Source organism: Acartia tonsa, chromosome 10 (assembly GCF_053477335.1).
Source record: "Acartia tonsa isolate MP-2025a chromosome 10, ASM5347733v1, whole genome shotgun sequence".
Taxonomy (NCBI): Eukaryota; Metazoa; Arthropoda; class Copepoda; order Calanoida; family Acartiidae; genus Acartia; species Acartia tonsa.
In genome coordinates, this window is record NC_137269.1 from 32,041,892 (window position 1) to 32,056,576 (window position 14,685).

The following is a 14,685-nucleotide window of genomic DNA, read 5'->3' on the forward strand; positions in this document are numbered from 1 at the left end:
CTAGATTAAATACTAACAAAGTCAAAACAAGAAAAGCAAACACAAATTTCAGCGATCATGCAAAGTAAAAAATTCTAGCTTTTTTTAGCTAACATGAAAAAAATGTTCGGATCTACTGCAGTTCACGGTAAAATATTGCTGGTAACGAATATTGCCAAAAATCTATGAATTTTAAAGGCTGCTAGCTGCCAAACGGCTGAACGTACAGATCATGCCCGCACACTGTTTTAAGCAGCATAAGAAAGCCTACAAATAATCTGGAATAGCCATAAATCAATAATGCATAATTATCTCACAGTGCAGAGAAATGTGCGAAAAAGGCCTATTTTACGCGTTTTTTCTTCAGTGAAGCTTTCCCTGTGCATAATTAGATCTTGGCTATTCCAGATTATTTGTAGGCCTTCTTATACCGCTTAAAATGGTGTGCGAGTATGATCTGTACGTACAGCCGTTTGGCAGCTAGCAGCCTTTAAAATTCATAGATTATTGGCAATATTCGTTACCAGCAATATTTTACCGTGAACTGCAGTAAATCCAAATGTTCTTTTTGTTTTGTATGTCACCTATCATTGTTATGTTATTCAGGGATATAGAGATAGATAAATTGGATAAATCTAGTTTCTTAGTTAACACTTCTTTTAAAAGTTGAGTTAAAGAAATGATTTTTAGTTATAGTGTAAAATATTTTTATTTTATTTTTCTTTTTATTATAGCTTTCTCTACCCAAAATCACTCAAACTAATAACCCTATTGAATTTTTTTTCTCTGTTATCATATCCCTGTATCCCTGACTATGAAACTACTTGATAATAATTGTGTTGTTTTGGTTGTGTGCATACTACCTATAAGACTGGCGACCACAGTACGAAACTTTCTGTGGTTCCCTGTCAGTTCCGGCAGGTCCACTGCACAAAAGGAATTTTTACTTTTATGCCTTTTTAAAAAAAAAATTTCATAACGGGTTTAGTTGTGGTGTGGAATGGATGTTTAAATACCACACCTTGCTTGAACAAAGTATAGAAACTAGGAATTTTTTAAAGCATCAGACTGACCTAACTCAACCATAATTCAAACCCTTCCCAGGGGCTGTGATTTAACAATTTAATTCCATGAGAAATTGCTGAAAATTTGGATATTTTAGTGGCGTAATCAAATTTCGGCGTAAAACTTGTTTTGTGATGTATCGAAAGGGAAGTAGGTATGAAGGGGGGTGGAATAGGGTTGCGGGGAAACTTTTACTAAGAATTGTTTGACAAATCCTGGTCCCATGCCAAATATGTAGAGTGAAATTCCAGGAAATTTTTTACCATCCACAAAAAAAGAAAAGAAATTTTTTTTTATGATTTCCTTTAACATCTAAATAAACATTAAAGATTTCTTGGGTATAGTCCCTTTCGTAACATCGCACCTTATGGGGGCAATTCTTCGTATTTTTCACAGTAGCTTTTCTCCTATTTCTAGCCCCTGCGGGGGGCTCTAACCCTGCGGGGCCAATTACCTAACCCTGTGGGGAAAACACCTAATCCAATATAACCTAACCTAACCTATAAAAAGCCATTTTAAAAATACGACGAATCGCCCCTTATGGGGCGATGTTACGAAAGTGACTATTCCCGATTTCTTTAAACCTTTAATTACTTTGTTCAAACAGGGTGTGGTAAGTAAAAAAAAAATGTTAATTTCTCAATTTAATAAAAAAATCCTATAGAAAAGTTCCACACCACAAAGTTGTGAGAAAAAAATACGGAATCACTTCACTTCAATCTTACAATTTCCAGTATTGGTTTTCTATTTTTTATCTCGGATTTTAAAAACTTTATACCTTTAAGTATACTAAATCTTTTTTTTAACAGGTATTCTAAAATAAGGTCAAAATTGCAGTTAAATATGTTTACAACTTATTTTACTAGGTAAATAAGACAAGGTTACTAATTTCATAAGTAAATCAAAGTAAACCCCCCAAACCTGATGATAATTTCAAAACTAACATTTTAACTGCTTATTTTGACCCTTTTTTTTATTTGTTATAGGAATCACTCCAAACTATCTTAACCTACTTAGAAAACAAAAGGTATTCTAATAAATCACAATATTTAATTAGAGATACTTTTTATCAATTTGGGTTTAGTGCCGAATTAAACAATAATTATGTATTAGTATTTAAAATATACCGACTTTTTCAAGACAATAAATAGATTAATTACAACAATTTTTAAACATTTAATAAACATAAACTGACGTGACAACGAAATCCAGAAAAAAAAACATAAAAAACATTTAGATGTCTACCTATATTTTATAGGTTTAAAAATACTTTTTACATGTACTCTTTTTCAGATTAAAAAATAAATTTTTAGATTATTTTGGAAGATTTTTTTTTCATATTTGTTGAAAAAAATATTTTTTTCACAAGTAGGTAATCTCTCACTAGAAGTTAATAGCATAATACGAAAAAAAATATATGAACAATTTCTTACTATTTATAAATTTTTATTAAAGAATACTTTTGATTTATTATTTTTCAGTCCTTTTTCAAAACAAAAATTATATTTTAAACATCAACCATGTACGACTATTTTTTAAATATATATATATATTTGTTAGTAAATAATTATCTGAAGTACTTACGTGAGGGAATTTTCTTGAACACCCGCCCCGACATAAAATTCATAAACCTCTCGGCATAAAAGCCAGGTCTGTGCACAGAAACGGTGTCCTTAAAATATAAATTCATTAAAATATATTTCAAACCCCTTCATAAGACTTCTATAAGATTACAAAAATCCAAACCCGCAATTTGTAGTTTTTTTAGCTTCAAACAAAAAATGCCCTGCTATTTTATATACTTAAAAAAAATACATCAAAAGTGCTTTTATAACCCAACAACTGGTGTATGTAGATAAGCCCCGACCGACATTTAAGGGTTAACCTACGCGTACTGAAATGTGAAATAAATTTTCTCGTATTCATTCGAATCCGGTGGATAGGAACCGGTTTTCATCCATACGAAAAAACTATGTCTAGCATCGTATTATAGCCAGCTTTTTACGAATATGAAAATGTACAATCATAAGATTAAAACCAGTTTTTTTAGCCGGTGCCTTCGGGGCTAAAAAAACTCGTTTTAATCTCATAATTGTACATTCTATATCCGCGGAAAGCCGTTCATAATACGATGTGAGAAATAACTTATCCCCATTTACTAAAAGCCACTGATATCATCTAAAATTCACTTACCCCGTCATGGATCATGGCTTTGAAGGTGTGTTCCAGCTTCTTTCTGAACCTGTAGGATTGCAGGATATCGATAATACCAAGAAATATGAGAAGCCTCTCTCCTTTGTGGTTGCGCGCAGGTATTCCTCCAGGCCTATATAATATTAATAAGCACGTACAAATAGTATATATAGAAAAACTAGATGAACACTCATTGAAAAGGATCGACGCGATGGTGTTTTTTTTTCTAGGTGAACAATAACATAGAGCCATATTTATGTAATAAATTGAAAATAATGAAAGGGGAGGAATGTTTTCTTCATATGCCATGACCTGTGGGGGATATGCAGTGCTAACCTGTATTCAATAAAACATGAGTACTATACATTAACATTAGACCCAAACATATTATATTTATTTACAGGACGTACAAAATGTACTTACGGTAGTTCAGTAGGAATGTCAACAGGGTCGCTAGTGGCTTGTATACTCTCCATGGCTGTGCTGTGATGTACAAGACGTTGCCTGGTCGAGGCCCGACCAAACCAACTGCCACTACTGTTCCTTAATTAATATATTATTGAATGAATTTGACTCAATAAACAATTTTCCAGTATGGCTTCAAAACCGATTATTAATATCCGCTGGATAAGAACCGGTTCTCAGCCATAGTAAAAAATCAAGTATAGCAACGTAGTACAGACAAATTTCACAAAAAATAAAATAAAATCCTAAAATTATTACCAGTTTTGTTAGCCCGGACTAGGGGCAAACAAAAAAAAAAGAAAAAACATCAATAATGGAAAATTGGTCCGTAGAAGATAATTTCGAGTTCCTGCCTTAAAATAACCCAGGTTTTGAGAATAGTATGGTCAACAAAAAAAAAAAAAAAAACAATGACAAGAAAATTAAAATTACCCGTTGGTATTACTATTACTAGAGGTTGGTACTGGGGAGGCTATTCCCTCCGCTCTCTCCTTCGCTGCCAAGTCCAGATTATGGATTCCGACTAAATATAATACACAGATCATAATAATTTTTTTTTTATGAATATAATTTATGTGAATAGAGAAAAAGGGTTAACAAGGATTAGTGTTATGAAAAAAAGTCTCTAACTAATGGAAAACCAACTCCCCCCCCCCCCCCGCAAAAAAATGTATTTTACGAGTTGAATAAATACAACTTTGAAAAAAAGCGGCGTGACCGGTTTTTTTGCAGCAGAGAAGGTAATGCCGCTTTTACGGATTGGATACAAAACCGCGGTTTTGTTTTTCGCGGTTTTGTATCCACTCCGCTTTTACTATCAAGTTCAATACGTTATATCAAAGCAACTGCCAAATAAAATCTATGCGTTGATATCAAAAAAGTGTTTATAACGATAATATAAACTATGAATTTTATCTAAAAATCAATAATTATGAAAGTAAAGTAAATTTCAAAACTAAAAACGTTTTTGTTTCAAGAGAATTAATCATTTTCAAATTTCAAAAATCATTATTTTGCGATTATGAAAATCTAAAATTAATTGGATAATATGTAAGTAATTTGTTATCTATAATACAAAGTACAAAGATTAATGTTTGTCCGTCTGTCTGAAGTTTAAGATATCGGTAACCGCTGAACCTAATGGGCTCCACTCTTCAGGGAATATAGCTAATACAAATATATTAACTATATTAATTTCAAATTCGATTCTTTGGTGGTTTTATGCTATTTATATGGTGTCTCTCTTACTTTAAATTCTGTGCCCTTTAGATGCTAAGGGCAGAGCCACTGGTATTAAAAATAGAAAAAAATAATAATTTCTTATTAAAAAGTACCTCTTTACCTAACGACTGCTTGTGCTATTTACAATTCTAATATTAAATTGTATGGAGGCGTGAAGCGTTAAGATTTTTTATTACCTAAAAGAGAATAATCCATGATCTTAAAAGATTCTAGAACTCTACAATCTCGTCTCATTGTGTTGATCAGGGCGTTGTAGGTCTCAGGTTCTAAATATAAAAGTTAAAATGAAAATTTTCAGAACAAAACGATTGGTCAAATTTCATAGAATGAAAATTTGGCCCAAAATTTTTTATTAACAAAGGTATTGTTATTCACATACATTGTTGATATGTTACACCCCAAAACTAGAAACTAGAAGTCTAAAGGTATAACTTTCCCTGTAGATTTTTTTTTGTTTTCTTCATGTTAAAGAAAACATTTGATAGAATAAGGATTATAAAATTCAATGAAAAGCGAAGCTTTAGAAATGATAAATAAACGTAAGGATCTTTTTTGACATGGAAATAAAAAAATTACCAACCTACATTAATCAGAGGTTTGTTCTTAAAAAGAAATGGCGAATCGGCTATGAGGTAGCAAGATCACCAAAATATTTCAATTTTATTTTCATTTAAGAATCCACCTCTGATATTTTTCTCATGTCATATTTATAAAAAAACAAATCCAAACGTACCTAATAAAACTCCTTCTGGTAACATATTATCAAAATCTAAATCTTTGTACGTCGGAGATTTTTTACTTCGCTCGTGCTTCGAAGCCTGAAAATAGTCAAGTTAAATAATTTTATTTTCAAGTTTCCATTACAACCTTCCTTAATAAAAATCATGTTTAAAAGCGAAGCTTTTTTATTATTAGAGTATGTAAGTCCGTCGGAAGGCAACGGTAGGTTCTTTTTAATCATGGCATGTTAAAATTGTCATATCGATTTCAAACTTTTCATGTTGATTTTTGTAATAATTGGGTTCAATTTATTAAGCGTAGCATTTAAAATATGCATATTTTTAATATTTTGCTATATGAATTGTGTAATGTGTATGATATAATCTTTTAATCATCTAGTCATCTGATTTTTGGACCATTGATTCCTAAAACGACAAAGTACAATATTTCAAGCGCATCATCTCTTTGATGAAGTACTATAATTATGAAAATATCCTTAAACAGAATCCTATATTCGCAGCAAGTTTATATACAATTTTGTGTGTACTTCTACCTTTAAATTAATATTCTGCTTATTTTAACACTCAACAAGTGTTCATGTTCGTTTGTTTTACCGTCAGATTTTTTATTTCAGAGCTTTGCTTTTACGGATGTTGTCATCCTTGTTTAATAAAATTTTATAATTTTAATAAATAACTTACTTTTCTTTTGTACGTTGAACCTTTGAGGTCAAATTTTAAATGCATTTTAACCGACGATGGAAGCAAATTATTCATCACTAAAACAATAATTCAATCAGTTTATGTTTATATTAATGAGTGTTGGCAGGCATTTTTGATCAGGCGAAGGGCGATACATAATTTTTCAGTATAGCCCAGAGAACTGGTTTAAATCCAGCGGATATTAATAAGATTCGGAGCCAAAGTGGAAACAAAAATTATTTTAGGGCAAATAAAATTAATAGAGGACATTATTGAGAATATAGGTGTCTTAATGGATAAGACCATGGACAATAAATTGATGTACATTGTGTGAACCCTAAAATATGAGAAACGAAATTAATCCTTCAATAGATTAAAATTATAATAAGTTTGGGTACTGCTGGTGTTAACTACTTAACAAAGATTAAATGTGGGTACCCAAAGTTCTTCAGCCAAAACTTGAAAGAACACATAAAACTTAGGTTCCCGGTATTATTTACAAAAAATATTTTAAAGTTCCCAAAAATCAATTTCAGTGTAACAAAAGTAACATATAAACTGATGGATCGCCTGTAAGTCTGATATTCTTTTGGTTGCACTGGTATGTGAACATTCCAAAAAATTTGGGCAGTAAAGTTCTGGGGTTTTGTTGCAGGTTCATGTAATACCCGGGTAACAGCTTCTGCAGAAATTCAGCCTCCTACAAAAAATATGATATTATAGGAAGATTGTGCAACTCTCAGTAATTCTAACCATATGACATGCTGACTAGGCAGCAAGGGCGCCCAAGCTTTTTCTTTGTGGGGGGGGGGGGGGGAGGGGAGAAGTACTATGCCCAGTAATTTCACTTTGAAATTTTAAGGCCGGGTCAAAAAATCATTGCATTGGAACTATGGCTTCATGGTGCTCCCTGAACGAACAGGCCTTGAGGAGTAGAATCAGGAATTTTTGACCGTTTAAAAATATCTCGTTCCTTGCCTGAGAAAATGTCAACAAAAAAACCTTTAAAATCGATTTTTAGAGGTTTTTGAGATTTTATCTCAGAGGGGAGGGTAAAAACTCAAAGGTCAAAATTTTTGGGAAGCCATATTCATTTGGAGGGGGGGGGGGGGGAGGGGGACGTCCTTGAAAAAATGAAAAAGGCTGTATTTACTTCATTACCTACAAAAAATATAATCTTAACGTTAAAATAATTTGGGAAAAAAATGTTATACCTTTGACATAACAGTTTTGAGAATAAATTCATCATCTTTGGTTAAATAGAAAATAGAACCACTGGCACCAGGGTTGGATAATTCCCTGAATAGATAGATAGATAAATAGAAAATAGAACTAATAACACCAGAGTTGGATAATTCCCAAATAGATAGATAGATAAATAGAAAATAGAACTTATAACACCAGAGTTGGATCATTCCCAAATACATAGATAGATAGATAAATAGAAAATAGAACTTATAACACCAGAGTTGGATCATTCCCAAATACATAGATAGATAGATAAATAGAAAATAGAACTATTAACACCAGGGTTGGATAATTCCCTAAATAGATAGATAGATAAATAGAAAATAGAACTAATAACACAAGGGTTGGATAATTCCCTAAATAGATGGATAGATAAATAGAAAATAGAACCACTGGCATCAGGGTTGGATAATTCCCTAAATAGATAGATTAATTCAATGAATAAAATAGAAGAAATAAGTGGTTAATAATAAAAAATATTTTTCAATGTTATATATCTAACTAGCGGAGGCGCCCCTAGCATCTAGAGGCTCTATATTCAAAGGGATATGAAAGGACAGAAAATAGTCTAAAACCATCCCAGGACATATAAGAAGCTTCACTGAAAAGGAGAACCATATCGGTTCAGCAGTTAGGAAGATCATTTGCTACAGACAAAAAAAGCTTACTACTTTATATAATAGGATATATGTCAAACCGTTTCTGATATCTTTAATGACACATCCTATCCTAGTACCTTAGTAAATAAAATGTATGTTTACCTCATAGGCTCATTACAGATAGATATCATGAAGTCACTAGCTTTGATACCAAAAAGGTCTCTAAAATATCTGAAAGCCACAGGCGCGTAAGTTCTGAAATTAAAGGATTATCAAATACTAGTTCCTTCGCCCATAGCCTCCAGGGGAGGGCGAGGGAGGTCAGTAAAACCTAAAACCACCCAAAAATATTTATAAAGCTTCCCTGAAAAGAAAAATCAATTGGGACCAGCAGTTTCCGAGATCTATAGCTTCAGACACAAAAAACCCTCACTACTTTATATTATGGGATACAAAAAAGTAATCTGGTAGGTATTGCGAAGCTTTTACACAATTATTTAGGGTTTGTCTGAAGTCCGTAACACGACAAAAGAATTATCCAGTCATGTCAATGACTCATAAAACAGTTAGGTTTAATTTAGAAAACATAGCATGATAAAATGACCAAAAATGTAATTTTCTCTCTTAAAGAGAAATTTTCATAAAACAAAAAATATAAAACATTATGTTGCTTTAATGTGGCATTAGAACCATTTTTTCTTTGTAAGAAAATTTATGGGCCATGCATTACACACATATACCATTATACAATATTATGTAATTCAATGCATATTGGAATAGAGGGAGGCGAAATGTTAGTTTCCTATTCGTGATCTAAAGGGATAGGACGATGGCCGATACAATGATGTATATTGTAATGTTAATACACAAAATTTTACCTTATAAAAATTATAAATATTGGTTAAAACGTTTGGACACTCAACTTAATAAAGCAACCAATCAAAATTCATTATAAAGTCCCAAAACCTGATAAGCCAACGGATAAGAAAACGTTATTATAAAACTATGTAGACTAATGTATTTAACAGCCCATAGTCCCCTCTCTCTATGGGCACAAGCAGTAAAAGTACAGGGGTGTATATTCTGCATGAGATCCCCGGCTAAAGGGGGGGGAAAAAAAATAAAAAATAAGTGGTTGGAGGGGAAAAAAATGTAAAAATTAAGAAAACTGAAAACATTTTTTCCATTCCCCCCCCTCCTTGAAGAAAAAAACTAAAAAAATGTGTGGTAGGAGGGATAAAATAAATAAAATATAGAGTTCTTTAAATATTTTTTTATTTTCCCCCCTACTTGGAGAGAAAAAACTAGGGGGGGAAAAAAAAATAAAAAATTTTGTAGCCGGGGAAAAAAAATAAATCTTGTGCAGAATATACACCCCTGTAAAAGTATGAACCACTTTTGAAAAAAATTATTAAATGATTAAAGTGTGCTGGAAATATAGAGTTGTTGCGCTACTGACAACCGAAACTAGGGAACAAGATTAAAAAGATAATAATTCATTACTAGAACCTAATCTTATCCCTATATCCCTGATTAAGAAGCAAAGACACAGTGTTTAATATTCTATGAGAGTGTAATATTCATTATTTATCACACTAACATGCCATTGTTCACACAAATAGAGCAGGGGTAGTTCAACACAGGGGATTTTAATCAGGGACCTAAAGGGATAAGACAATGGCCTTAAATTGTTTTACATCCCCTATGATGATTTAACCCAAAATTAACCCTTCTGTATATGAAAATAAGTGGTTGAAACGTTAGAACACTCAACGTAATTAATCAACCAAGTAAAATTCACTAAAAACCCCAAAGTTGTTAAGTCAACGAATTATAAAACTTTGGGGACTAGTGTAATAAACAGCTCATTATAACCTCTCTCTGGATTTTATTTGGTGTGACTAAAAATAAGCCCAAGATTTATATAAATGTAATCAGGGAAAAGCAAAGTATGATAAATTGATGTACAGTACATCCCCAATCATGATTTACAAAATTATCTCAACTCAGGTCAAAGATATTACTTGTTGGTTTATAATTTCGAACTACCAATCAATATTTAGTAAAAGTTATTTGTCAGTATGAATGAAATTCCCCAATCAGCCGGATATCCGGTATCCGGATAGTTTAAATATCCGGTAACCGGCCGGATATCGAAAATGGCCGTGTATCCGGCCAAACCGGACATCCGGCCCAACCCTACCCACAATATACGTAAGGTGCCATATAAAGCAGTAATAAGCATATTTATTTTCACTAACCTGAATGTAAAGTCTGAGAAAGAATGTTTTGGGGTGGTGTGACCGCCCCCCTTCGGGAAAGAAACTGATTCTACTTTCATAAAGTCTTGCATCAATAAGTCTCTGAATAAAAACAAAAATATTAATTTTAGATATGGAAAGTTTATCCCAAGAATCTTAAGGGATAAGACAATTGACCATAAATTGATGTACAATATACTAGGGATGGCAATCCGTATCCGGAATCCGCCCAATTTTTGGTCAATTTTTGAATCCTAATCCGGAATCCGTTTTTTAATAGCGGATTCCGGATTCTTAATTGGTAGGCTAAAGTTAGCGTCTTGAGTTTTTTCTTTCAACTCCTTTTTGAAGGTAAAGATTTTCATCATTATATATAATATCTTTTAAAATCTGGTTCGATTCTCGGAAGTGAGAACACCAAGAACATTAATTTAGGACATATGTAGCACTTAATTTTAGATTTTGTTAAAAAATCCTTTTAAAATATTGCTAGAATCCAGAATCAACCAAAAATATAAATCCGGAATCCGCCACTTTTTTTTGACGGATTCTTTTAAAAATACGGATTCCGAATCCGGCCAAAAAATTTGACGGATTGCCATCACTACAATATAGGTACAATACATCCTTATTCCTTAATGATATAAACAAAATTGAACCTTCTGTAGATAAAACTATTGTTTAGACAAAGCTTGTGTGACCCAACAAATAAAGATTTAATAAAAGTTTCCAAAATTTTAAGCAAAATAAAACTTTAGGTACAAATATAACTTAAGTAATGTACTGTGTTGTATATAATAAATGTTTAATGCAATTAGTTCTATAACAATTGACTGTGATGCTCCATAATTCCTTTTCAATTCTAACTTCTCAAAAAATGATAACATTACCTTTCCGGATACTTAGTTAGCCCTCCGATACTATTGTGTATGCCGAGCTGGATGGAGGCCATCAGCTGGTTCGTCTCAATCTTCTTGTACGACACCTGTCCATCCTCGTTGATACGACGATGACCAATCTTGCGATCCTATGAGGATGAAAATATTAAGTTTCGCCAATCAAGATTTAATCCAAAATTTTAAGCCAATATGTATAATTTTAAGCATATCTTAGATACCTAACTATAATGATCATTAATATACATTCTATTATATAAAGTAGTAAGCTTTTTTGCCTGTAGCGAAGAATCTCGCTAACAGCTAACCAATATGGTTCTCCTTAACAGTGAAGCTTCTTAAAGGTACATGGAAGGTTTCAAGACTATTTTGGGGAAATTTTTTTCCACCCTCCCGAAAAAATGCCCCCCCCCTCTGAAAAAAAAATCCTCTAGGGGGCGAAGCCGCTAGTTATGATTATATTCTAACAATGAGTTTTGTCTGAATGGAGGTCAAACCAACTATGCTTGGGAAAGAGTCACTCCTACCTAAGGGCCAATGCATTTATCTTATGTTTACTATAAATGACCATCAGATATGTAGCAGTAGCCTTTAGATATGATTAATTATTACAGTCAAGCAACTCAGACAAGCGACAGTGTTTTTCATTTATTTATGCCTCTCCAACCAAACCTTTTAATAAATAACCTAAGTAAGTATAACGTCAAAAAAACAGCAAATTTTTGTATTAAGCAAAAGATTAGCGTCGATGCAATAAACCCAAAGACTAAAGACCTATAAGACCTATAACGGAAAAGACCTTATGATACACCTGGACAGATTTTGTTGTACTTTTCAGAGTAGCTTTATAAATATCTTTATACTAGGCCTTTGTTCTTTCCCCCCATCAAAATCTTTAAATGCTAGGTGCAAAGCCACTAGTCAATGTTATAAGCAAATAAAAAAAATTGACAAATACTTAAAATATAATCAAAAGCTTAGGTACTAAAAAAAAATAACAGAAGCTAATTTTTAAGCTTAAATCCCGAACTCACGTCTTCTTCAAATAAAATAAGTTCACATTTTATTAAACTTTTCTAAAATATATAAAAAAGTCAAATGAAAGATAAAGTATCAACATATATGTAATGCATTTAAAAATAGAGAATTGCATTGTGATTATTTCAACTCATCTACCTAATATTTAGTTCTAGGAGGCTACGTGTATATTTCTAGCTTTCTATAATGTTTTCTAAATGTACTTAACACTTAGTACTTTACCCCTCCTTTTATAAAAAATCACCAATATCACTTGGCTGTGTAAGAAGGAAGATATTTTAGTAGTTTGGATACTAAATAGTCACGCCCATAAAACTAAGCTTCTCAGAGGAAAGTATTATTAATTATGGTGACTTAATTTGGAACACCTGCCATATCCGGCAAGCTTAAGCTCAATGAGACACCGTGTCAAGTCATAATGTACTTGAACGTGAGCCCTAGTGCCTATACAAGTGTCTCGTCCTACTCCATAAATACACTTCACGCACACACTCATACACACACAAGAACCAACCTTGTCATTGACGGCGTTAGATGGATTTCTTTTTCTCTCGTCATCCTGCAGGTTGTCCCCATTGTTGGGCTGGTCCGAGGACTCCAACCTGTCCATCTTCACTCCAGAGGTAGCTCCAGACATTCTAAACTCTAATTTTCTGGACATTCAGATTATTATTCAATTGTTTTCATTATAGATCTTGAAAACTGTGGGAGCAGGTAGTTATTTACTTAGCATAGTTAATTTACTTCTCAAACAAAGGGAGGGAGGGGATATTGGATTCTAACTATCACTGGCCCCAACATTTTTTCAAGACAATTATTAGAAAAAAAAATCAACAGCTGTTTTATCCTGGTCTGAGAAATACGCAAAGGGTTTTTTTATTGCAACCATCTCGTAATCAATGTATAAATGGCACTTAGAATTCGAGTTTCGATCTGAAATTTTGAATGAGTAATCCTTGGTAGGTTTATTTTCCCTAAATCGAACAAAAATTTTAAAAAGTAACGGCTAACGGCTCAGCCGTTTCATTATTTTTTGATATTTTCAACGCAAATCCATCACGAAACCTATCTCCACATAATGATTATTGCCGCTACAAAACATTTCCAAACAATTCTAGCCGGTAGTTGCTGGTACTAGAAATCTAAAAAAATATTTTTTTTGTATCATTTCACATGATTTAAAGCAAAAATATGTTTCAAAAAGTTGATTTCTACGTAATTTATGACAGATTTGCCCTAAAAATAGCTAAAAAACGGCTAAACGACTGAGCCGTTAGCCGTTACTTTTTCATCTTTTTGTTCGATTTAGGGAAAATAGATCTACTAAGGATTACTCATGTAAAATTTCAGATCGAAATTCGAATTTTAAGTGCCATTTATACATTGATTACGTGATGGTTGCATTAAAACCTAACCCCTTTTTTATTTAAATTTTGCATTCTTAAATTGTATTAAAATCTGAGTATTCCTTTCTTTATCACTATTTCTTGAGTTGTTTAGTAACTACGGTCTTGTGATTATTGTCTCCTGAAAATAAAAATTAGGGTAAATTTACCTGAAAAGATTTAAATTCTTATTTTTCCCCAAAATTTACAAGAACACGGTATAGAGGTAGTTAGAGAATTTAAAATATTTCAACAAATACCTAGTTTAGGAATCTTTAAAATTTAAATAGAATTTACGCAGTGTTGCGGATCCGCATTGATTGTATGCGGATCCGGATCCTCCAAATTTGGTCAGTGCGGATCCGAATCCGACCGGATCCGGATCCTTGACAATAAAAATACCAGGGATATACGAAAAGGAAAGGGGAGATTATATACAATGTGAGAGAGAAGAGTGAGGGAGTGAATCAGCTAATCTTAACACGGTTACCAGATATTTAAAAATTTATAAGTGACTATTTATAAATTTAGGTAGATTTTTCCATAAAATACCCCAGGATCCGGATCCGCATTTTTTTGCGGATCCGAATCCTTGGACTCAAAAAATGCGGATCCTTGCGGATCCGGATCCACAACACTGGAATTTAGTGTACATAGGGTTTTGTCAGCCCCCTATCAGTTATTGACAACCCAAAATCTAGGGAGGTGTTAATTTACAATTATGTGGTCAGATTGTTCTTACTTTTAGTTATTATAGAACTAATCTAAGGATTAATCATCTATACAACATTCATGTTTATTCTACAGAAGAGAAGATTCAAAATTTCTCTCTTTGAAATGTATTTAATTGTAAAATAATTGAATTGATATGAAATGACATAAAAGTATCTTGT

At 32.5% G+C, this 14,685-nt stretch overlaps 1 protein-coding gene across 17 annotated transcripts in view; it reads right to left on the bottom strand.

Annotated features, from left to right (window-relative positions):
• Nucleotides 1-14,685, bottom strand: part of PIP5K59B (Phosphatidylinositol 4-phosphate 5-kinase 59B) — a 35,605-nt gene that overhangs the window by 20,460 nt on the left and 460 nt on the right. For 13 of the 17 annotated variants that reach the window (XR_013883174.1, XR_013883175.1, XR_013883177.1 and 10 more), the window contains exons 2-16: nt 13,876-13,934; nt 12,922-13,052; nt 11,364-11,500; nt 10,474-10,575; nt 8,375-8,467; nt 7,580-7,664; nt 6,936-7,065; nt 6,366-6,442; nt 5,678-5,762; nt 5,121-5,210; nt 4,135-4,225; nt 3,661-3,780; nt 3,238-3,370; nt 2,629-2,716; nt 843-905 (exon numbers count right to left, since the gene is read on the bottom strand). Coding sequence is in view for 13 of the 17 variants with exons in the window: in XM_080174365.1 (XP_080030491.1) it covers nt 843-905; nt 2,629-2,716; nt 3,238-3,370; nt 3,661-3,780; nt 4,135-4,225; nt 5,121-5,210; nt 5,678-5,762; nt 6,366-6,442; nt 6,936-7,065; nt 7,580-7,664; nt 8,375-8,467; nt 10,474-10,575; nt 11,364-11,500; nt 12,922-13,044 (1,417 nt within the window). In the remaining 4 variants the exon portion in view is untranslated. Of the gene's footprint in view, nt 1-842; nt 906-2,628; nt 2,717-3,237; nt 3,371-3,660; nt 3,781-4,134; nt 4,226-5,120; nt 5,211-5,677; nt 5,763-6,365; nt 6,443-6,935; nt 7,066-7,579; nt 7,665-8,374; nt 8,468-10,473; nt 10,576-11,363; nt 11,501-12,921; nt 13,061-13,875; nt 13,935-14,685 lie in introns of all 17 variants that reach the window. The other 4 variants (XM_080174360.1, XM_080174359.1, XM_080174369.1 and 1 more) reach the window with 4 other exon arrangements.